Below are 26,122 nucleotides of genomic sequence, written 5' to 3'. Positions count from 1 at the left end.
AATATTTGATAACAAACTTTACTGGTATTGGCAAAAGGCATTCCCCAAAAGGCATATTTTTATGTTGGGCAATTTGTTATTAAAGTGACAAATGTATATTCCCTTTCATTCAGGCATACCAGTTTTGTGAATTTATCCCATAGACATACTAGTGCATGGGCAAAATGACATATGTGCATGGTTATGCATGACAACATTGTTTGCATAACCACACGAGACTGGAGATGTTCTAAATGTCCACAATAGAGCGCTGGTTATGTAACGGTGCATGATTCAAAGGAACTCTACTACACAGCGGTAAAACGGCTCTCTAAGTACCTACAAGAGGCTCCCTCTATACAAATCGGAAACACTCCCAGAGTTTATTATTATATGAAAAAAAAATCCCAGTGAGAACCATAGTATGGCATACTACTTATTGCATTAAAACAGGAAGTGGGAATAAGAAAATATATATTTTCTTGCATATGTATAAAAATACTCTAGAGGGATACAGATGAGAGTAGTAATAGTGGGTATCTGGGTGAGGAACAGTAGTGTGTAGATGCAGTGGGTGGGAGACTTTTCACTGTGTACCCTTGTATGCATATACATGCTACCTATTCAAAAATAAAATTAAAAAGGCAGAAAAGCTACCATAATAAAGTCTTGTGTCTTGCTTTACTATAAGATCTGTAAAATATAGTTCTTTTCTTGTCTTATTTTTTTAATTTAGGAAGAAAAGAACCCATAAAGGAACACTATCCTTTTCTGGCAGCAGGTAAAGTAACATGAGGATCGGTCTTTGCAGCATGAGAATGGGAATACTTTCCTATCAGGTGTCCTGGGGACACTGCTCCTCTATGTAATCATGTGTCCCCTCTTCCTCCCAGGAAGGCTGTGGTTTCTGGTGTATTGGGGCAGGGGACATCTCTGGACCAGAAGGGTCCATTTCTGTCTGTCTAGACATGTCAGATAATGAAAGGATACAAAGTAGGGCAAATTTCCATCCAAGGATTTGGATTTTGTATAAATTCCAAAACTAGGTACTTTTTGTTACAATTTGGCCTTTCTCTTTTGTCAATGTGTTTATAAAACCTGAAGTTTACTAACTCTCAGGACCAGGCACCAGAAAGTCCGTGTATTCTCTGACTGACAGAAACCATTCAGACAAATGAGAGCCTCTCCTATTTCTGCAGACCTCCCTTACGAATCTATTTCAGGGTTTAACATCTCTCAGGGGGCTGGAAATTGCTTCTTGTACAGCGATAAACATTAATGATTGTTGTCAGCACAAGTCCTAGGGCAGGGATGACACACTGGGATGACATACAGGTATGGCAGGAACGGGAACCTGAGACAGGCTGGGAGAGATTCTCTGGTTACATCACCAGGCAGCCAGGGCTTGGAGGTCGAGGGCAACTGAGAAGTGGGGGTGGCAGAGCAAGTTCAGGGGTTGAAGCCTTCGGCTGTCAGCAGCAGAGCGTGCTTTAGAGGAGCAACAAGCCCAGGACGAGGCCAGACTCCAATTCCCGTGAGGAAGAAGATGGACTGCGTGAAGAACTGGTGGAGTCAGGGCCAAAGGGAGCTCCCCAGGAGCCTCCGATTTTTCCTGTATCCATCAGACCTCTCTAATTCACCACATTATAACTCTTGTGTTTCCAAAGTACACAGACAAGCCAAGGTTCTAGAAGCCAATTAAGTACAAGTATGCAAGGATTCTTAGCACATCCTCCATCTTCAATGTTTAAATTTATTTAATTTACTTCTATTGTTAACTAAAAATAAGAATAAAGTTGCCTACCATCTCTTATATGACTCAGCCATGGGCCTAAGAATCGTATTTTAGTTAGTTTCTTATTCAGAATTTTAAAAATGCACTTCAGCTCTCCATTTCAGTCCTTGTTTTTGGCTCTTCAGAATCTGTGCTTGCCTTCTCTGTCCTCATGTTCTCTGTGTCTCTTTTCAATTCTAGTTATGACTAGCTATTCAACAAGTTTTTAAAGATATTAAATAGAAATTAATACATTTCTGATTAAGAAGCCTCTACTCTCTCTTTTTTTAGAAGACAAGCATTGAAACTTAAAAGCCAGAACATGGAATAAGATGTGCTAATGAAAATGTCACCAAGTGAGAGTTTAGATTTTAAAATGTTGCTAATCTAATAAGAAATACAGGATGAATGTAGAGCATCGAGCAGCTTCAATATAATCTCCTTTATGCCTTTCAAATGTCCTCCAAATTTCACATTAAATAATCCTTTGTGATTCATTTTGATTAGTGATGACTCAAATCATTAAAAAAAAAAATCAAACCCAAATGAGTCTAATTGGAGAGCAACCTCTCTGAAGCCAGCGAAAATGGTGCCTCCAGTCAACATGGAGTCAACGCTGTGCTGTTTCTCTAGTAAGACTGATCTGATTTCAATCTTTGTTTCTTCAATTTTTATCAGTGTTGGCCTAGATTTCCAAAGCTGAGCTAAATATTCTTTTACCCCTTTAACCCATCAGTCTCCTTTTATTAATATAATATAATACAATATATAACATAACATAATGTAGTATTTTTTCCCTGAATAATTGTTTTTTTTAAGTCAAATGGAAGTAAATGGAAAATTTTTCATCACAAAAGGAAACAGGATCTTCTCTTTAGATTTATATCAAATAGGACCTCATGACCAGTCCAAATTCAATAAAAATTAGTCTGGGGTGAGGTGCTAAAGCAGGAAGACCATTTCTCTAATGCTCCATCACTTTAGAATCTCATTTGTCAAGTGACTAGTGACTCCTCCCAGAAGGCAGAATGAAGGAATATTTCTGAAAACTTGCTAATGTTTTAAGTGAGGAAATCAGGCTGGTTAATTACTTTGCTAAGTACCAGCATGGGAAGGGCTTACAATTATGCAGACTCTGCTGTTGTTACTGTTGCTGACAGAATAATTTATCAAGTTATGCTGTCTCATTGAGGGATCTAAAAAGCACATTGCCAGTAAGAAATGATTTCTAAAGAAGATTTAATTACTACTACATGTGTTTTTAATGTTGGCTGAAAATATTCAGGAAGACAAGCTAAAGTGGCATGTGACAAGTCCTCATTTAGTCCGTCAACCATAAATGCATATTTGGAAAGATATAAAAAATAGAAAAGATTAAGATGCACAAGTAGATTCTCTTGTCATTTCAAAATAATTGCCATATTTTCTGGTGAGGTCAAAGTTTCTGCAGAATGATCAGAATAATACCTGACAAAGATAGTTCTTACAGATTTCAAATGAAGATTAAGAGGGGACAGGTGACAAGTCAGTGTGTAAAAATGTTGATCTGGTTGTATTCTGACTGATCCACATCTGAATTGTTCTTTAATCCATTCCTATATTTCCTGGTCACCAAGACTTTTTAACTTCCTGCTTAATTTATTCAAAATGAACAACTCTCTACCCCTTCTCCTATGGCCAATATTTCTTTACCCTTGTGAAGGCGGCAGTGTATCAACCCCCTGCCACACTCCATGATCTTCAGTGAGCAAGTGCCCATCAGTTAGTGGTGCACTGGCTCAATTTAAATACAGGAGCTTTTGGAAATGCAATTGATCTCTTGGGAACAAAGAGGCCAAACTATTTCCCTATGTTCATAATTCCTTACAATACCACAAATACATAGTAAAAAATAAAAGAACTTTTGACTGAAGAAAAGTTGTTAAAGAGATTTTTTTTTTTTAAAGTAAAGGGAAGACCATTGCTCCCTGTGTAAACAATGGTCTGGGCTGCCTTTCCAATTCTCATTATTGGTAAACTTTGTTTCTGGATAAAAACTTCCTTTTTCATCCTTTGGCCTGAAGAACATTAAAATCAAGTTTTCCTTTAAAAACAGAAATTTGAAAGCTGGACATTGTAAGTGCTGGCTAGTTCAGGTACCTGCACCGCAGTGCGGTATAACTGACATCTGTAAACTGGATACAGATTAGAGGGAAGGCAGAAACATGATGTTAGGATCATAAAATAATAAAAATGAAGAGTTGAGGAATAGCTATCCTGAAGAGCTGTCTGTAAGGGACACAGCAAGGGCACTGGGAAATTTAAAGTTATATTTATTTCCCTGTCAATGAAATGAAGACCAGGGAGGAGAAAGGAAAACAAGGCAAATTGTCAGAAAGGCAATATAAAATAATTGCAGGTTTCAAGCCCCTGGCATAGGAGATACGTTTTGAAAAGATACACAAGCATCTGATTATGAAGCCAGTTTTTGCCAGAAATCAGCAGGAGTAATGATTTTTCTCTTGATTAGTGGCAATAACATGAAAATATTTTGCAAATGAGCAAACACTAAAAGCCCTTGCATTTTGTCACCTTAAACTCTGTGAAAGTCCATGAGAATATGTGCACCTTGTTAACCATGCTGCATTCCATTCTCCAGATAGGCTCATTACTCCTGTCCCATCTCTAATCCATTCTCCCAGCACTGGATTCCCTCCCCTCCCCTCCCCTCTCATCTTCTGTTCCATGGGCAACCAGAGATCTTCATTGCTGCATAGTCCACCAGGGCCTGATGGACTGGAGTGATCAAGTGGATCGCTCATACACATATTCATTCTTCTAAGGGGAACCAAATTGGCAAACCTTGAGCAGCCACTACCCATAGGGCCCCTGCAGGTTCAATCCAGATGCTAGGAGCAATGTCCTAGTTTGGACTGACTTTCAATGAGTACCTGGAGGCAGGCACTGGCAGGCAAACACCTGCTCACTGGCAATAGGAGGCAGCTTTTTAAAGTCAAGCGGAAATTCATTTGCTCCTTTTCTGTGCCAGCTTTTTCTCTTTTTAAAAGCTTCTTACACTGTCTTGTTCATCTACTTTTTCAGCTGTAATTGGCTGAAATACAAGTCTTGTGCTAACTCAGAATAAAATGTTTAAAACCTTCAAGTTACATACTTCGTATCCTTCCTTATTCCATGATGATGAGGACCTTTGTTCTTCTTTTGATCTTTAACTTTCGAAGAAACTGGTGGATTCCTGCTCAGGGTCTGGCGCCGTCTTTTCACTCTGCTGTGCCTCTCCCAGCTTAAGCCCCGCCCTTGCCAGTAAACACCTACTGGTCCTCTCTGTGTCCTAACCCCTTCCTGACCTGGTCAAATGGGGAGTCCTTGCCATGTGCTGCAGAAGTACCACATGAGCCCTCCCTTCATACCTCTTCCCACAATTGTAATTTTATACTATTTTCCATGTGTTTGATTAGTCTTCCTCTCCCACTTTAAGTCCATGAGGCAAACACAGTTTCCTTTTTTTGTCTACTGCTCAATTCCTAGTATCTAGCACATAGGAGACACATAAACTGAATGAATAAAAGATTAATTTTATATTATATATATAATTTTTATGATATACTTTCTTAACCATATTCTCCCTTTCCAAGACTTTCCTGGTAGAGAAGTACTTCCTCTCTCTGTTTTCTAACAGCTGGCCTGAGGGCAGGCAGCCTGGCGATGTGGTCTGTGCACCAGGGTGAAGAGACTTTCTTTTAGTCGCAGGTGGCAAATCCCATGTGTCCTAAAGCCACAGACTTCTTTATTCTGGGCCTCCACTTTCTCTTTAGTAAATGAAGCTTAGTATTTTCTGCTCCTTTTGCCTCATATGGGACTATTGACTCACATGAGACTGCTAGTGTGACAAAATTGATTTTTAAAAGTGCTGTATAAAAATATGGTTACATAAGTGTAATGCATTTTTTAAAACAAAACACTTTGTGGCACTTACATCACCTTTTATAATTTCACGTACTTTTACTGGATTCCCCTGAATGTGTTTCTTCCTCTTTTTTGTGTGTTTCTTCCTCTTTAAAGGAGACATATTTACACAGAAGATACCTTCTCAATAAACAAATTATCCATCCAACCATCCATCCTCCAGGAAGACTGTCAGTGAACACAAAGTGACACAAGCAACTATAATACAAGAGAAGTAGAGGCTGCCATGGTAGCTGAAAAGGGTGCCGTGGTCAGACCATGAAGTCAGAGAAGGCCACCAGGCAAGTAAAGTCAAAGCTGAGATCTAAATCTAGATTAGTTAGGAATGAGCAGGTGAGGGGTGTGCATGCATGTGACAGCAGAGAGGGTGGTGGGCAGGCGGTGGACAGCAGTAAAGGTAGAGGATGAGGAGGGGAGGGGAGGGGAGAGACATCTAACAACAGCGGGCCTGTTGTGACCAGAGTACAGAGCAGGGGAAGGAGAGCAAAGGGCGCGGCAAGAAGGGAGAGGGAGAGGCTAGTAGCAAAAAGATGATGAAGGATTTTGTTAAGACAACTTAACTTTATCCTAAAAGCAGTGAGGAAACTTTGAAGAACTGCAAGTAGAAACATGACATGATTACATTTGACTTTCAAAAATACGACTTTCGTTTGCAGTGTAAAGAATGGATTGGGGAGGGAGGTAATGGTGGAAACAGGATGAACAATAGGTGGCCCTTGCAGTAATCAGGCTTGGATTCAGGGAGTCACGGTGGGAATGCAGCGAAGCGGACGGATGTAAGAATCAACAGGACTCAGAAACAATAGGATGATATTGATAAAAGAGAAAAACCTCTGCTATTCTTCTGGCTTCAATTTGGAGAAGGGGATCCCATCCACTGACAGAGAGCCTGTAAGAAGAGGGCTCTGTGGGGAGAAGTGATGATGTGGAGGCAGGTGGAGACATACAAACGGAGCATCCAGCAAGCAGCTGAATTTCCGGGTCTGGAGAGAGATGTGGGTTGGAGATACCTACATCTCCAATCAGGTAGATTTCAAAAGTGTTCAACACATAGATTGCTAACTGAAGCCATGGAGTATATGATATTCTCCAGAGGGGATGTGTAAAAAAAGAAGTGAGGTCCCATGAAAGGAGAAGGCCCTGAGCAAACTCAAATGCTAATGGGAGGCAGAGGAAGATGAATCTGTAAGGAGGTTCAAGAAGGGGGTGGTGGTGGTGATATAGGAGGGGAGCCAGGAAAACATGGTGCTGGTGAAGCTTTCAAAGAAGGAGGGGGGTTATCAATAATGTCAAGTGCTGCCCAGAGTTAAGATCTAAAGAAAGATGCTTTTCTGAACACTGTGCCACAAAACATGGAACTTGGATTTCCCTATCTCCAAAGAGATGGGGCAGGGTCACCCTCATGCCCTCCTTTATGTGGTAACCTCTCAGAGTCTTCCTGGACTTCTCCAGCCAGAAGTGACCACCACCTCCAAGTACAGGGTGGGGCAAAAGTAGTTTTAGAGTTGTTCATATAGAAAATAATACAATATTAACAAATAATAATAATACAAGAATAAGTTCTGTTTCATGTACTCACAACTGTAAACCTACTTTTGCTGCACCCTATATTTATTGAGACACTACTGTGTACATTGAAAATTGGGAATTAGAAAACACATAAAGTGCAGTCCTTGAGAAGGGAGAGTATTCACATACAAATAAGTCATAACTATACCGAGCGCAGTCCACACCGGGTGCCCAATGACTGTTACAGGGGTGCTCCTCCGGGGCAGTCAGGGGAGGCCTCACTGAGAGGAGGGTTTGCCAGGTCTTGAGGGGCATGGCTTAGATGAATAGAGTGAATATTCTGGTTGTGTTAACACTGGATGCAATGGTGTGGAAATGGGATTAAGCATAGCTAATCCAGAGAGCAAGGAACAGAGTTAGAGAAGAGGACTCTTGTAGGGGAGCAACAGGGGAGGGGACATGGCTGGAGCATTTGAAGGTCCAGGTAGAGGTGGTTCTTTGAAAGAGAAAGAGCTGGAATTTTAGACTTCACGACACAGATAATGGAGGCCAACTATAATGGTTACTCCCTGGCCACCATTCAACTCTTACCTGTGTGTTTATGATCTTAATTTCTTTTAAAGAAATTAACAGGTAGGGGACTTGTTTTTTTAACCTTTGATTGTTCCACAGGGACTTGTTCAGTGCCACTAACTTAAGTGTTTTTTGTATGGATGGAATTTTGAAGATAATTTTATGGCCAATGAAGGCACATAGCTCAGCCTAGAACCAGTGCGCTAACGCCCACTGTCCTCTGGGCACAGAGCCATAGCACTTGGGTTTGTCATTGGGCAGTGGGCTGTGGCTGAGGGCTCTCCCCGTCTCAGGAGCAGCTACCTTTGTGTATGTCACTAGAGGTGGGCTTCTTGTACTTTCAACATTCAACAACTATTTGTTGAATATTTACTAGGGACAGGAACAGTATGAGATGATAGGGAAAATGGTGGCTATGAATGAGAGTTTCTGCCTGCAAGCTACTTTAGGGTGTAGTGGGAGTCATCAACAAGTAAATGAGTAATTTTACTATGATGTGCTAAGGCATGCCCTTGCTCAAAGAGTTAAGGTTTAGAAAAAAAAATTGAGAGCAAAGATTCTGATTAGCAATGCTAAAGAGAGACCCCTGCAAAGATCCCAGCCAAGTTGCCTAAAGCTATGCAAGTTAATTAATAATTTAACCTTACGTCAAGGACCCCAAATTAACTACATTCAACTTGTTGCCATTCTTAAAGTGATATGAAAGTGGATGATAGATTTCACAATTTCATCATGTTATCTCTTAGAATTAAAGTACTCAGATAATTAGATCACCAACAACATAGGACACAGCTTTTTCCCCAAGAAAATGTAATACCTGAATACTACCTAAAGCTTTTGCTCAGAATTGTATTTCATAGCACATGTCTTCAAATGCATTCCTACTGTTGCACAGCCAGCCACAGATTTTATGCTTTTAAAATATCCCTAAATATATGAGGCTGGAGAGGTTAAAGTCCAGGAAAGAGGAACTTATTATATACAATTATGCAGCACTGAAATTGTGGATGAATAAAGGTGGACCCAGTGCTAGTGAATTACTTTATGCATGAAGGCACAAGTGCAAATAATTCCCTGGGATTGTATTAAAAGGAGTTTTCTAGAATAAAGACTGCTCCTTTGGTTCTTAATAGTTTATTATAGTTTAATGGAGGCAAATGATAAATTATATATTAGGCCATTCAGCAAGTTTTCTCATGTAGATCCTGGCTGAAGTTATAATTTTAGTCACATTCAAGAAATAGATTTTTTTCCCAATTTATTTTCAGGTATATCCACTCAAGAAACATTGAATAAACACATTTAAATTAATTTAAATTCTAAAACAGCCACTTATCTACTGAGCCCTTACTAGTTGCCACATTGTGTATGTCATTTAAATCCACCATTTAATCTTCCCTACAGTTTTGTGAAGTTAGTTATTATTATTTTCACTTTTCTAGAGAAAGAAACTTAAGTTCAGAGAAGATAGGTAATTTACCCAAGATGAAAAGGCTAATTAGTGGCAGAGTTGAGTCCAAAGGTGAAACATCTTATACTGGCTCCTTTCAGGTTTTAAAGACCAATTCAAGTCTTCCAGACAAAGTTATAGTCTTTTCCTTTTTTGTGCTAATTTGGATGGTGTATAGTTTCTATTACTGTAGCTATCATATGGTATTTATTTATAAGCTTTTCCTTTTGATAAGATGATGAATTCCTTGAAGGCAAAACGTAAATCTTTGTCCACTTATACAATCCCAGGGAGCAGCATTCATTCACTCATTCTTGAATGCCTACTGTATGCTACACACTAAATTAGAACATAGATTTAGGAATGAAGGGGCCATTTTAGGGGAGATATGGATAGTTAAACAAGCAATTACAATGAGAGCACAGAGCTGTCTGGAAAAAGTCCAGCCATTGTTAATATAACAAGAATTGCTTGTGGAACATTGATGTAACCTGGTAGCCAAGGAGAATGGACTGGAATGTGCATGCATGAACAATGATGACTTCACTGTACTAGGGTGGTAGATGCCATTGAGTAAGTATGTGTACCATGTGGCCACAGCATTCAAAATGACTGAGTAGAACAATGAATCTGTATCAAATTTTGCATTAAGCTTGAATGTTCCTCCACAGAAACTATTTGGATGACTCAGAAGGCCGTAGCTATGGGCAACTGGTTATTGGCAACTTCATCACGACAATGACCCACTGTGTATCATGTTTTATGAAGAATTTTTTGGTAAAACATCAAATCACCCAGGTGATTCAGCCCTGCTACAGTCTAGATTTGGCACCTTATGACCTCTGGGTTTTCCCAAAACTATAATTACCTTTGAGAGGGAAGAAAGTTTGCACCATCGATGAGATTCAGGAAAATACAATGGAGCATCTTATAGTGACTGAGAGAACCATGTGAGGTCCCAAGGTGCCTACTTTGAAGGGGACAGAGGCATCACTGTCTTATGTACAATGTTTCGTGTATCTTGTATCTTCTTCCATAAATGTCTCTATTTTGCATATTGTATGTCTGGATACATTCTGGACAGACCTAATATAATAATAATGCTATGAAAAAAGAGGTACAGGAATTATAGGGGTTATGAGATTAAAATGTTGGCTCCCTACTTTACTGGGGTGAAGGATGGAGAGAAGGTAGACCAGATAAGACACAGTCTTGAAGTCAAGGCGAGAAACTCCGGTGGCTGGACTAGGGTAGTGGCAGCATAGATGGAGAGAAGACTTTGGATGCAGAACTAATAGGTTTGGTTTCTAATTAGATATAGGTAGTTAATGAAAGAGAGGAGCCAAAGATGATCCTAGGTTTCTGGCCTGGGTTAGTTGGGTAGACAGTGGAGTCATTTTCTGATTTAAGCTTGAAAAACAAGATAATGAATTTAGTCATGGACTAGCTTCATTCTGGAGTGGATTTGGTCATTAAGCAGAGAGAGGTCAAGATTGGGATATGAGCTGGAAATAAAACTTTGGAAGTCATTACCTATAAGACTGCATGACATTTCTCAGAGACTGGAGAAAAGAGCAGAGAACCTGGGAAAGCAGGCAAGGCCAGAGAGAAGAAAATCAGGAGAGGGACATGTTGAGGGAACCAGAGCAGAAATTTCCAAGAATGTGGGAATGGTCTCACAGAGCCAAGTACATTTCCAGAGTCAAGTGAGTGAAGCCCTGAAAATGTTCAAAGACTTTAGAATGAGAAGATCAGTGTTCACCTGGAGGTCAGTGTCAAGGCCATGGCCACAGTGAAAGCCAGCCTGCTGTGGGCTGAGGACCAGTGGGAGGAGCTCATTTGTGGCAAAGATACAACCTGAACCCAAGTCTCCTACTGAAACCTAGAGTATGATGAAACTTCAGTTTTATCTTTCTCAATTTCCACATAGCTCAGGGAGATGCTGCCTACAGGTATAATTGCAGGGTAGAACGATGCTTGATGAACAAATTTAGAAAGGGATAATGGAAAAATGGACTAAGGGAGACAAAAACTAGGATCACGAGTCACTTATTTTCAAAGGCGCAATATGTTGGAAAGCACAATACCTTACGTGCAGTTCTCTTTTGTTACCTGTAACAGGAGCTGCTCTCCAGTGGAGAGATGCTGCCTTTCATGGCACTCCCTGCACTGAAGTGACTAAAAAGCAGTATTCAAACTATTTCTGAGGTGCGAACAAAGGGGAAACATTGTTCTTTGGGGTATCTGTAAAGCTTTGTTCAATACAGACAAATGGGGGTAATTTGAGAAGCAAAGCTATACCATGGAGCTCAGGTTTTGTGGCCTTCTGTGAGTGTTCTTTTCACACACCTTTGCTGACTCTCACTCGCAGCCCCTCCTCTCGCGGTTCTCTTGGCACTTTCTATCTGACACTGCACTCTTTTTCTGTCCAATCCTTTCCTATCTCCTGTCCCTCCTTTCACAAAGATTTACTGAGCACCTAGTAAGAGCCCTATTGTGGGATGGTGGTTTTACTACTGAATCAAGACCAGTTGGTGGTCATTTACTGCCAGGTGTCCTTCTGTCACCCTCTCCATAAATCCCAAATATCGGTCCATGTCTTAGATGTAGCTTCTGAACTCCTGAGCCAATTTCTGATAGATGTTTTCTCTCCGATTTTTGGTAGGAAATCTAAAATCCAGCATGTCCCAAGCTAGCCTTTTTATTTCCACCATGAAATCTATTTCTCATTTAATACTTCCTACCTTTGGTGAATAATATCACCATATACCTGGCTGCAAGAGTCCTCAACGTCACATGTAACTATTTCCTTGCCCCCATATTAAACTGGCAACTCAATCCCTTCAAGTCATCCCCTATATTATTTAGGGGTCTGCTCTCTAATTTCTTCTACCTGTCCTGCTTCAAAGTTGCACTTCCTCTTGAATGGACCATAGAAAAGCCTCCAATCATGTGCCGTTGTTTCTGGTCTTGCCCCCACCCATAAACCCTCCACAATGCTTTCAATCTCCTTGTTCAAAAACACAAATCTGATTATGCCTCTCCTGGACAAGTTATAAACTCCCAGTGATTCCTGACTGTCAACAGGTTATAGTTGATGCTCTTTAGCATTGCTTTTAAAAGGTTTTTAAAAAACTACCATTACAACCTCATCATCCACCATGTGCCTGGTACTCTGGTACTTGTATGGATTATCACATCTAATCCCAGCAATGTCTCTATAAGATAGGTACTATAATTTTGTGTTGTTTTGTAAAAGTTAACAAACAAGGAGATTGAGTGATTTGGTTTAGGGTCAACAGACTACAGTGAGCCAGTAGTCAAGCCCAGAGTTTGTATATTTAACAACTGAAGGCAGCTGCTCATAGCAGTGGCTTCTGAGACATCTGCTTGGTTTGACTCTTCCCACCCTCACTTCTGGCCTGGTGACTGTGTCTAACTATCTGAATCCCCTTAGGCCTCCAGTTACTCTCTGACCAAACCAGATCATGTGGGATATTGTAGGTATTCAGAGAGATTACAGATGTGAAGGCCTTAGGATGGCATGTCTGGTAGGCGATCAAGGCTCGATGCAGGTAGGGTCACTCCCTGGACTCCGGTCCTGCTGCTTCCCGGACTGCCAGTGAAGGTGTGGCTATACTAAGAGTTTAAAAGCAATCATTTATGTGGCTAGCCATACTGACTTCTGTGGGAGAGAATACACTGGAACAATTGCTGTTTTTAGCTTTGGGATGATAATAATAACTGGGAAAGATGATTAAAGTGGAAAATGGTCTTTGCATCTGAGTGCAGTGATTCAAGATGTGCAGAAAGATAAAAGAAAGCTCTATTTTTTAGAGTCTTGAAGCCTCAAATGGAAAAGATAGTAAAAATCTACAGAAAGTGAGTCAACTCCTCTTTCCCTTTGATGAAATGGAGAAAATTCCAGTGAAAAATGTAGATATAAATGGCTGATATCCTAAGAAATAATTTAGCTTTCTAAAAAATGAGGAAGTAAATTAATGGGGATTATATAATTCAATATGCTACAAGCATTTATTAAGTACCACTTTTTGCCAACCACTATGAAGGACATTGTGGGAAACACTTAAAAATGGGGGGGTGGAGATGCTGCCATCTACTACAATTGCTTGGATGAAATATTTAAAGTAATTTTAACTGAAAACCATTTTCATATAAGATGATAATAACAATAAATTGTTTGCTGAGTGCTCAACCTTCACAGATCATCTCACCTGGTCGTAAATCCCACTCGGGAGTAAGATCATCCCTTGTGAACTGGTAGAAACTGAGACTCAGACAATTTAAGAAACTTGCCCAACTGGCAGATATAAGATTTGAACCCAAAGTGCGTTCCATTCTTACACAACACCAATGCAAATACACAACTACTAAACTTTTTAGAAGTCTGCTATTCTCATGTTAAAAATTTACCAGGGTGGTTTATTTGCATCCTATTTCCTACATTGGAAAAAGCCATATTAAGCTTAAAAAGAAATTTACTTCCACTTTTCGCAATAAATATATCCCTAAAATGTTGTCCATAAATTAACATTTTCTTAATAGAGTGCTATTTTTCTGTTTCTATATACCATAGATTTTTCAGAGATTAACTCTCAACTTATTGTTTATATAAAATTGATAATTATTATTACTTGGCAATAAATTCCTAATTTTTTATTTGACAGTGCTCTTCCAAATCCCCTGATTAATTTATTTTGAAGTCTGGATAGTCATCAATTGGAACACCTTAAAATGGGGCACATCATGCATTATTAACATAAAATTAATCACAGCGCAGTCAGGGGATGCCTAAGTTTCCCTTTCCTATCATCTCACAACCAAGGACTGAGGAGCTTGCAATTTCCAAGTATTTTTATATCACAAATACAGCATTTACATTTACATAAATGGATTTTCAGGGCACAAAATACAAAATGAATGTGGCATTGTTATTTCCAAATATATTCCAGGATCCTGCCTTGCTAAATTATAGTCACTAAAGTCCACAGAGACAAAATAACCCAAACCGCCGACCTTTTCCCCTGTAAGGTCCATTGGCTGAAAGATGCCATTACATAAATAGCACTTCTGCTAATTAATTAGTGCTGGCCATAGTGGTTTTTACTAAACTAAGAAATGAAACCAAATAGTGCAATTTGCATTTTTTGTTCTTACTCTAGTTAAAATTAAAAAGGCCAGGATAAACTCAGCTGAAGAATGCTGCTTGCAATTTGTTTTTTTCTGATTATTTAAATTACTTGGTATTTTGAAAACAACCCTCATATTCAGTTTGGTTGTTGGTTTTACATGATAGGGTAGCTAATTAAAACTACTGCACATTGTGGCACATTCCAGTATACAGTTTATGATCGTGAAAAGGTCACATACTTGAAAATAAAGTTCAGTATGCCTCCCCCATTTAGCCAAATAATCAGAGAGAGTGTTTAAAAATAATTCCTATTCCTCTTCTCCAAGCAGCTTCTTTCCTTGTCTCTGCTTACTCATGATTACCCATCAATAGCACCTCTCTCTCTCAGGGGGATCATATGGACGGGATCTCTCCAAACGCCTCAGCAATGTTACAATTTTGTGGAGGTCATCAGAAAACAAAACTTCTGGTTTGACTCGGACAAAAACACAAAATAAAATACTGGAAAAACAACATTCCAGAACTAAATTACCTAGTTTAGCATCACTGGATATATGCAGCATTGATTTTCCAGGTAAATGTGAAAAAACTAATCCACTTAAAGCACTGCTCCTTAGTTAAGAAAAGAATAGTGTAGCTTTGCATCTCCTTGGAGGGGTCTCTAAATTCAGACCCGGCATTCACTGGGCCTCACGCCCCCTCCCCACAGCCCTCACCCACCTAACCCAAGCTGCATCTGGTCTTTTCAAAATAAATCATAACTTCAAGATGAACCTAAATCTTTTCATGCTTTCAATGCCTGATTAACCGATTTGAGTGTACGTATATTCTAGCTTTTCCCATTTTTAAAAACATCCACTCCATTTTACTCTTCAACACCTTTACTAAATGTAGTTTTATACTGCTCATATGAACTTTCAAGGACTTCTCCATATTTTGAAGTGTTGGTGGATATTTTGCCTCTCATCTATCTGGTGTCTGGTAGGATAACTGTTGGTTACCCAGTATCACTTCAATTACGTCAGCTGCAGATAAGCACAAACTCAGCAAATTCGCAGACTCATCATGTGTTACTGACTTCTTTTACAAGCTTTCCCTTCTATTGACTTTTCTACAACAGACTTCTTTCTACTCTTAGAAAGGCATGTTTCGAAAATAGGACATCATTTAAAAAGTACAGCCAGAACAAGGGACAAATACTAGTGTGCTAGATTAAAGACTTGCTATGAATAACTTAAAGGAAATCTTGGTCAGTGCACCCTTGGACAATTATTTCAATTAAGGTTTATTTTCCTTAATTAAAATATTTTGTAAGCCCTCACAATGCTTTTCAATGCCAGTGTCTTATCCCTAGAAACTTTATTTGTATTGATATTCTTTAGCATTCCCAATTTGCAATGAGTTTAGCAAGAGGCAAGAGTTAATCTTTATCAACTTTCTATGAAAGTAGTAGGCAAATTGCAGGGAGTCAGTCTGATGGACTTATAATAAACTAAAGGCAGCAGCTAATTAAAAACACGTGGCTACGGGTTCCTATCCCAGCTGCTCGTTCAGTCTGCTGAAGGACCATGATGGGAGAGGTCATGAAAACCTACCCAGTTTCCTCATCTAAAATACCATATTGGGATCGAAATAACCACAGTGAGTAGTGAGTAGCAACACAAAGAACTGTTTAGTGAGGCCTCATAATAATGTCTATGGAGTATGATTACAAATATAAGGGGTTGAATATCTAATATTAACATTTAATATTACCTGAATATTTATTAATGTTCACATCCAAACTTTGAGATTACCAAAGCAGAGACGCTAAATGATTTGCAAAAGGTTGCACAACAAACTGATTTCTGAGCTAAGATTAAACCCATAACTTCTTGCATTAATTTTCCTCACCCTATGTTAAATTTAATTACAATAAAAGTAAAATCATCAACACTTTCTCAACCAGAATCCTGACTGCCTTGCATGTGCCCCAGTGAGTCATGTCCATGCTGGTAAGATGAAGGAACATCACATTATTGGAAGCTGCTCTGGATGAAGTTATAGGAGAAAGGAAATGATTTGGTTCTTTACGAGATGACCAATTTTCAGATAATGAAAGCACAGTGAAACATGCTCAGTATTACAGTAATGCTCCATATATTTTAAACTGGGGAATTTTAACATTCTGCAATTTAAGCATTTTTTTCTAAGTGTTAAACAGAATTTAGAGGAAATCCAACAAAAGTTTAAATCACTAAAGCTGTGACTACCTTCTATCCCAATATTCTTTAGTGTTATACAAATGTGAGAAATAAACTATTATAATTTCTGCAAGTAAGAGACTAATGAAACAAAATGAAAATAAAAGGTCAAATTAAGTGAAAGCAGTAACGGGGTTCCTGATGGTCATATAGGCAAAACAGTTCTGCAGTCTCAAGAAATCCCTGTGACCACTATGAAAAACCTCATGCGACCCAAGTTCCAAGCCCAGCTGTTTTCTACTTCATGATCCCCCCACCCTCATGGGAGTAGAATGATCATTAAGCATTATTTTAATTTCTGTGTCAAAGAGGCTTTTGCGAACTGATCCACCTGCTGTCAAGAAGCACAATGGAATGATGAATAGTGTTTTTGTGTTTTTGAGACGATAAATCCCTTCTGTCAGCACATTTCAGATAGGCAGAGAATATACAGGAAATTTTACTTTTCTAGGCCTCTCTAACTTTTAAGCCACTTACAAGTTGCTTGGGGGATCATCCTTTGTCTCTAGAGAGATTCACAGAGACCAGAGCATCTCATTTGTACAGTGGATAAATTAACTGGGATAGAGTTACCACACTCCACACGGAAATCTGTGCAGGGTGCTTTCCTTGGAGGTGTAATGCAAGATCAGAAACTTGATTTCTACAAATCCCAGGTTAAACTGGTTTGATATATAGTAAGTTCCTATTTTGCTTGCAATATGCCAATGGATAATTGGTAGAACATAGACCTGTAACTCCAGCCCTTGCAACTGTAGAGCCAACTGCAGCCTCTGCGAAGATAGGCTTGAAGGATTCTGGTTTAGAAAACTTTGTTCTGTGTCTCTGCATAATGAAATTTGAGATCATGTAGGGGAAGCTTAATCATAAATGTTGGGGAATGCATGGTTCTCTAGAGATCCAAGGGTGACACTCACTCCTTCCCCACCTCTCTCCCAGTATCTCAGATGAGGACAGCACAAAAGTTTAATTAGTGCACCAAAGTGCTAGTTTTATACAGAACAGGGAGATAAAAGTATGAGTAGACTCCTAAAGAGTGGTTGGCTCTGAGAAAAAAGAAGTTGATAGGAGAACTTGGAAAAAGCCTAAGGGACTGAAGTAACTCATGCATCCACAGGTGGGAGAAATAGTATTTTGGAAGAAGTTAGGACAAGTAGGTAAGGAAGGAGTTGCAGCCTGGATTGACTAATATAGTAGGGTATCTAAGGTCACCTGTGATGAAAACACTGAAGGAAAAAGAAAAACATTCTTTTGCTTTTAAAAATACTCTACTCCACTCACATTTTATCTTCACACATATTGTCTATTGACTTTTTTCTCCCCCTTCTGAGTATTTGTGCTAAAACAAAGCCTTCACTTTTGGGTCCCCCCCTCATTTAAACCTGTTCAAACTAAGAACAGGTAAGAAGAAGGTGTCCTAGATCCTTTCATCTGGATTTTCTTTTTCGATTTGCAGTGTTGCAGAATCTCTTACTTGACTGATGTTTTTAAGTTTGCCTTCAAGTTTATTAATACATTCCACACACACACACACACATGCACGCATGCACATACAGTCCTCTCCAGTCCTGTATTCTGGGCTCTGGGACTCTAATAAGTGGCATTTGACAAGTGTGGTTGGCCCAAAGTCAATTGATGCTGGATAAGCTTCTGCCTTTATAGTAAATGGTCAAGTATTTCTGAGACTGAAATTCAGTGCTTGGCTGACGAATGGATTTGTGTCAACAGATAGAACCGGAATTAATAGGAGATTATGTCACTGCTGATTGAAATACTCAACAATGAAAATTACCTAATAAATTACATAGTTAAGTAATAATAATAATAATAATAATGACAATAATAATGTAGTGTTCATTGGCTTATTCCAATATGATTGTTAGATATGTTGGGATATCAAGGAGAAATTAATTAGATACTTTTAACAGAATCATAATCATATATTAAACTTTTCATTCTTTCTCTTTTAAATTGTATGAGAAACACATGTATAGTGGAAAAACACAAGAAATTTGAGAAACGCCAGAAGGATACAGAAAAAAAATTACAAATACTTAGAATCTCTCTTCTCAGAAATAAAACCTGCAAGATACTTTGGGTTATAGTTCAGACTTTTTCCTCTGTAAATAATACAATAAACATTTAAAAAATTCAACACAATAGATCACATTAAAGATTTCCTCTAACCCAGTGGTTCTCAACCAGGGCAATTTTGTCCTCCTCCTCCCAGGGACATTGGGAAATGTCCAGAGCCATTTTTGGTTGTTACAAATTAGGGGCTGGAGAGGAGAAGGTGAGCTACCGGCACCTCTTAAGTAGAAGCCAGGGATCCTGCTAAATGTCCTGCAATGTACACAACAGCCCCCAACAAAGAGAATTATCTGGCCCAAAACGTCAATAGTGCTGTATTGAGGAGAAACTGCGCTCTAATCCAATACAGAACTAAAAATCTTACTAATTAGAATCTACTCCATGCTGTAATTACTGAACAGCTGCCGGGAGTGTGTATATTCAAAGATAACTAGGACACTGGCTCTGGCATAATGAGGACAACACTCCAACCAACTGAACGACCCTGCCAGGGCTGGGACCCTGGCCCTTATCTGTGGGTTACAGATAAGCAAATAAACCTAAATGAAGGGACGTTTTACTTACATCTTTTTTGAGGCAAGGAGTCCTTTGAATGGCCTGAGTCACTCAGTGCCTGAAACTTGCATTTTATAGTTTATGAAAGGAACTAAATGAGTACTAGTCTGAAAGAGAGAGCCACCCAGGACAGCACCCAAGACATCCTGTTGTAGGACCAGCTCAACCTTTATTCTGGCTCTCCCACAGCTCACCTGCTGGCTCTCAACTCGCAGGTATAGAGTTGCAGGTGAAAAGATTGAGTCAACATAATAATGCTGTTAAACATCACAACATTTCTATAAAATTCAAAATGTCTTTGTGCCTTGACTCCTAGAATTAAAAAATATAATAACAACAACAAAACTTGTGTTCTGCCTAGAAAAATGTGTCAAAAAAACCTGTAGCTTCTGACACTTTTTAGGGATTCCCAGTCAGGAGTCAGGTATTGTGCTATTTTACACCCATAGCTTTATTCAGTTCTCACAACCACAGAATGACCTCATGGCCAATCCCAATTTTCAGCTGAGCAAACTGAGGTTTGCGGTGGGGGTGAAATAGCTTGACCCACACATGTGGTCATAAACGGCAGAAAGTGGAGGCCACTGCCATCAAGGCAGGTCAGCCTGCACTGTGGGGCCATCCGTCCTGCTGGTGCAGTATGCGGGACCTGTGTCTTCTGACCCCAGGGGAGAAGGACAGCTCTCCAGCCACGAGCTAACAAGCTTCTATGACTTTTGGGACCATACCCATCACACCTGTCATACCATTTTTTATAAATTACTCTCAACGAGTGAGCTCCTGGGCTGCATGGGAATCTTCAAATGATTCATTTCCCTAATTGCTCTCTTCTTTCTTCATTTCCCTTCTCTTTCTGCTTAGATTTTGTAGACATTTTTTTTATGTCTTGCAAATACTTCACATTTCTTTTTTTCTCCTTGGTACCTGCTTTTTCTGTGCCTGCAAAGACATCATACAGGGTAGACTGGTTTCTCTGAAAATTCATAACCACCAAGCTTAAGGAGGCCTTTGGCACTGCCCAACAGCCCACAAAACTCATTGGTTCACTTGCTATTCCACTTTCTGTGCACAATGTTTCAAACCTCCAGTGCCTTAATTCCTCCCATTTAGGTTTCCCCAACCATCACCTGTCCCTGAACTTTCCCATCAGATGACCTGACCGCCCACTTTACAGAAAAAATAGAAGCCACAAACTGGAATGTCTCAGCCTTCCCAAAACAGCCTGTTTACAGAAGCTGTCTCTCCTCCCACCCGAGGCTAACCCCTTCTTCTTGAGCCTTCTTGGATACTGTGACTTCAATGATCCCTGGTTTCCTGCAAACTCAATTTGCTTCACCAGGATTCTTCTACTGGCTCTGGAACACTCTCAAGTTCTTCTCATTTAAAAAAGACAAACACACATACAACAACTTCAAAGATGTCTCGTCTGCCACCAGCCCATCTCCCTCCTGAGCTTCTCAGCTAACCTGCCTGAATAAGTAGCCTCACTCGCTGTCTTCATGTCCATCCCTCCCGCTCACTCCTCACTCCCTTGAATCTCACTTTGACTCTACCAGTTTTCACTCGTGCCCTCAAGGAATCAACACCATTCGATCCAAGATAATTGATTTTAATTCCCACATATATTTTTCAGGCTTTATCTTTCTTAACACCTCAGCATATTCAGTGCTGGGACCCTTCCTTCCTTCTTAACATAATTTTTTCTCTAGGCGCTTATGATACACTGTCCCTGCCTCTCCTCACACCTTCCTGAGCAGACTTTTCTTCCTCTACCTCTTTAAGACTCATCCCCTCTGAACCAGCTGTTGAGTGCTGGAGTTCCTCAAGACTTGGTTCCAGGCCTTCCTGGAACGCCCTTTGTTCTCTGCATCCCCTCCCTAAGTGACTACATCCAGATCCAGGAGTTCAATTACCACCTCTTATGCACACTACTCACAAAGGTGAACCTTCAGCCCAAACTTCACCTCTGAGCCCTTAGACCCATATACCTGCTACTTGACATTTCCTCTTCGCTTTCTCAAAGGCCTCTCAAAACTCCACATTTTAAAACATAATATTTTCACTTCTGCCTCTTCTGTCCTCAAATCCCAAATTTGATCCTTATTAAGTTTCCTAATTTTAGTGAAAGGCACTACTAGCTCTTCAGTTGCCCAAGTCCCCAAGCTGTCACTTTCTTTAAAGATTTTATTTACTTATTTTTAGAGAGAAGGGATGGGAGGGAGTAAAGGAGAGAAACATCAATGTGAGAGAGAAGCATCGATGGGCTGCCTCTCACACGCCCCCAGCTGGGGCCCTGGCCCACAACCCAGGCGTGCTCCCAGACTGGGAATTGAACCAGCAAACTTTTCATTTCACAGGACTGTGCTCAATCCACTGAGTCACACCAGCCAGGGCCCAAGCTGTCCTTAATACCCAGCCTCTCATTCCCAGTATCCAAGGCCTGTGGATGTTTACCTCTTGAACACATCTCAAATACATTCTCTTCTTCTCTTCCATACCACTATGCAACTCTGAGCCATTATCATCTCCACCTGGAAATTTCAATAGTTTTCCAACTGATCAACTTGTATCTACTCTGCCCAGTTCTCCATAACCCACTCTCCTTGCTTTAAACTCATCAATGGCTTGGCACTGTGTTCAGAACAAAGACCAGACTCCTCTAGGCTCAACTCAAACCACACTGTCCTCACAAACATCTACTCTCTCCGCTCAAGCTATACTGACTCTCTGTTAGTTGCTGATACTATTGTTCTACCCGCCCAAGGGTTTTGTGCATCTGCCCTCTGCTGCATCGCTTTCTACTCACCTCTTAAGTCTTAGCTCAAATATCCCTTCTTCAGTAACTTCATTTACTCAATTACTTCAAATATTCTTATAATAAATAAAAACTTCATGTAATTCTTCTTGACAGCACTTGTCACAGGTACAAGCTGATGTTTTTTAAATATGATCATTTGATTAATCTGTCTTCCCAGCTAGCATGTAGTATAATATTCAATGAAGGTAGGAACTGTTTCTTGTTTGGGTAAATAAGGTACTCCAATGTTTAACACAGTGTTAAGCAGTAGACTATCTAAACAATTTTTATTTTATTTTTATGTTCACCTGAGGACATTTTCTTTTCATTGGTTTTACAGAGAGAGGAGGGGGAAGAGAGAGAGAAGGGGAGAAACATCGATCAGCTGCCTCCTGTATATGCCCCAACAGGGGAGGAGTTTGAACCTACAACCCAGGCATGCGCCCTGACCAGGAACTGCATCCACACCTTTTGGTTTATGGGACGATGCTCCAGCCAACTAAGCCACACTGGCCAAGGCTAATGCTTGTGCTCTTAACAATAACACAAATAGAGATCTAAATTTTTTAGTTAAATCAAAGAACAGTGACTGCTTTTATCTCATTTCCAATAACCAGGATTTTCCAGAGCTTGTTAACTAACAACTTGCTTCTGTATTTCTTTCCTTTGATGTAGTCACAGGTTGGTTGACTATTTCAAACTCACAGTGGTGGACACACAGTAATTACTCCATGAAATGATTGTTGAACGCCCGATCTTAGAGTAAAATGATCCTTTATTAGATTAATTATTTTTTTTTCAATGACAGTAATTTACTGCTCTCAAATAAAAGTTGGATGTTTTCTCAAGAGCACTAGTAAGGGATAACTGCTTTTCTTTTCAGGCGATGCTTGGAATAGGGAAGGTTTTGAATGTGTTTGGAAAATAAGTGCTCTGATGACTGCTTTAGGAAAAATTTCTGTAAGAATGTAGTAAAAGAACATTAATATTGACATATGACACAAGTTCTCTAAAGCAGAGTGAGAACACTTTGCTAGTTCAATACATTTGATGCAAATACACACATCTTTCACTTGAGTCTATGTTCATGCCCTGACCACAAATAAATGTGGCGGGGAGCTGGCCAATCCATCTCTCATTTTGCCCCTAATTGGCAGTCAGGAAGGTGTTTCTCATGAAGGTTTAACACAGGTTGGAGTCCACAGTCTCTGCTGCCAAACTGCTTATCAGGACATTACTCCACCGTGTGCCTTCATGGGGAATGGCCAAGCATTAGTACTGGGGTTAGTTAGCCATTTACTAGCTGTGTGGCCCTGGGGAGGTTATTTATACTCTGTGTACTGAATTTTCTTCACAATTGTAAAAAATAATAAAACTTAGAGTGTTTTAAGGAATAAGTGAGAGAAGTACCTGCTGGAGCCTGGCACAAAGTGATCATTCCTCTCTTTCACCCAATCTTCTTTCCATTTTTAAGTGGCTCATCAGAAGAGAAACTGCCCCCAAAAATCACAGAGTTGGCTTTACTTCCAATTGCCTAAATGTTTTGTTTTCTTTTTTTGCACTTTGCCTTGACAACATCTCTCCCTGAGTTGAACTTACATCTCCCAAAAGACTTAATAAGGGCCTTAAAAAGCCCCTGGAACACCTGCTGGCCCAGAACAGATCTAGCTGACAGCCACACTGCTGCTTGGTAAGCTGTGCATCTTTCCTTTATCCATTATTCTGACTATTCCTTGAAAAAGGTGAGAGGAAAATCAACAATAGAAACTTTTCAACTTGTATCAGAAAGTATCAGAAAAGGAATTTTGCACAATAACCCTAACTGGTAATTGCACAGAACACCCATGCAATTCTATGTTCTGTATTTGTTAATAGAATATTTTTAATCAGTCAAGACATTAGCTAGCAAAACACTGGCAAAAAAACATAGGTAAGAGTTCAGGAACATAGTAAATACAGTATTTTGAATACTAAAAATAATTATCCCCAGCACTCATGCCATTTAATTTGGTAAAATAAATTATTAAGAGACCACACTTTAAATGTTCATTACAGCCCTGGCCAGGTGGCTTGGCTGGTTGGAGCATCATCCTGTACAGCAAAAAGGTGTGTGTTCCATGCCCAGTCAGGGTGCATACCTAGGTTGCAGGTTCAATCCCTGGTTGGGGTGCACACAGGGGGCCACCAATGGATGTTTTTTCTTTCACATCAATGTTTCTCTCTCATATCAATGTCTCTCTCTCTCTTTTAAAAATTAATAAACATATCCTTGGGTGAGGGTTAAAAAAAGATCATTACAAAATGCCTACGCAGGACATTATTTAATAAACACTATAGAAAGTGACATGATATTTGGAGATCAAAACAAGCACTCAAAGTTAATTATCTGCATTGTTTTCCTCATGATAAAGAGCTTTGCATAATCTAACTTCTCACTAAATCTTATTTCCCCCACATGGTTCCCCACAGTATGTCAGAGAAATTCTTTAAAAACATACAAAATCCTAGTTAATCTAGTCTTAGGCTTTTCCTCTAGGTAGAAACTGTAAACACTAGTTAGTCTCTCCACTCTGAAAAGCAATTAACCTTGTCATCTTCAAAATGATAAAAATATTAATATCACTGTGCAATTTTCACAATTTAAAAGTTCCTCAATTACTTTTAAATGGTGATATTCTCTATTATTAACATTTATGAACATTACTTTCTAAAGTACCTGATTTTAAGCAACTCAACAAAATGAATGCCTAATATTTTCCAAAATGCAAATACAGTCTGACTCCAGTGTGCACAATAGCTCTCAGACATGTTATTTGAATAAGAGCCACGTTGTCCCCCAGTAGTTCCATGGGCTGCTGCTGGGAAGTGTACAACTTCTGGTTTTTAATGGATTTTTTATTTCTCTTTGTGCAATGGGTTTGAAATGAGCTCTGGAGAGAGGGAGAGAAAGTAAAGGGAAGACTTTTTTTTCTCCCCGTAGGTGATCTGCTCATAAAAGGGGAAAATTTAAAAGCAAATTTTGTTGTGGAACATGTATTGATTTGCTTGTAAATTCTCAATATGCTACATATTAACGAATCATGGTCATGTGATTTCAACACAGCTGGTAACCTATTTGGTCTCCGTCTACCCTGTGATACTTATTTTCCTCCTGTCTCAGATCTCAGGGGGAAGCAGATGGGAAAGGTGGTGATGGCAGCTGCTTCGGGCTCAGGGTCTGTCTGTGAGACCCCCGATTTTGATTTGGCCACTCTCTCTCGCCTACCACATTAACAAAAATGTCCTTTGTGGAACTCCTGTGCTCTTATTCTTGCTGCATCTTCAATATATACCAGTCAACGGAATGCACAGTACCAACCTAGTTTGGTTGTCAGTACAGAATTCTGATTAAAATCTTACTGGCCCTTGAGCAATGAGATGCCATTGAGGCCGTCACAGTCCGCATTATATCTGTAGGAACCGTGTAGAAATTATGGTGTATTTTCTTGGTAGGGAGGATTTAGTGGATGAATGTAGCCATTTCTTGAAAATTTCAGTCATGGGCTGAATTTATTCTTCAACTTTAATGGAGACACTGCCACTTGTCTTGGGAGCAGTGCACCGTCCTGTACAGTGTCCCCCACTTATCCAGGTTTCAATTTCTGCAGTTTCAGTTACTCCAGGTCCACGTCAGTCCAAAAACATTACATGAACTGCTTAATATTTTATCCAGTTTGGCATGCAATATTATTGGCATTCAATAATAACTGCAGGAATAAACAACTTGTAAGTTTTAAACTGCATGCCATTCTGAGTAGTATAGTGAAATCTCACACCATCCCGCTCTGCTCTTCCCAGGGTGGGACTCATCCCATTGTGCAGCATCTCCATGCTGGGTACACTCCCCAGCCATTAGTCACTTAGTAGCCATCTCAGTTATCAGATCAACTGTCTTGGTATCACAGTGCTTGTGTTCAGGTAACCCTTATTTTACTTAATAATGACCCTAAAGGGAAAGAGTAGTGATGATGGCAATTTGGATGTGCTAAAGAGAGGC

The 26,122-nt window shown here is 39.7% G+C and overlaps 1 protein-coding gene across 2 annotated transcripts in view; it reads right to left on the bottom strand.

Annotated features, from left to right (window-relative positions):
* The window catches only part of L3MBTL4 (L3MBTL histone methyl-lysine binding protein 4), a 338,998-nt gene that overhangs the window by 52,069 nt on the left and 260,807 nt on the right, over positions 1–26,122 (bottom strand). The window contains exon 16 of one of the 2 annotated variants that reach the window (XM_054587391.1): positions 15,121–15,130. The exons of the other annotated variant lie outside the window; for it this stretch is intronic. Coding sequence (XP_054443366.1) covers positions 15,121–15,130 — 10 coding nt within the window. The remainder of the gene's footprint in view (positions 1–15,120; positions 15,131–26,122) is intronic. 2 annotated transcript variants of the gene reach the window in all.

The sequence above is a fragment of the Pteronotus mesoamericanus genome, unplaced genomic scaffold (assembly GCF_021234165.1).
Source record: "Pteronotus mesoamericanus isolate MK-2021 breed Mesoamerican mustached bat unplaced genomic scaffold, CSHL_Meso_final scaffold_118, whole genome shotgun sequence".
NCBI classification, from domain to species: Eukaryota; Metazoa; Chordata; class Mammalia; order Chiroptera; family Mormoopidae; genus Pteronotus; species Pteronotus mesoamericanus.
This window is presented reverse-complemented; position numbering and strand designations above follow the sequence as displayed.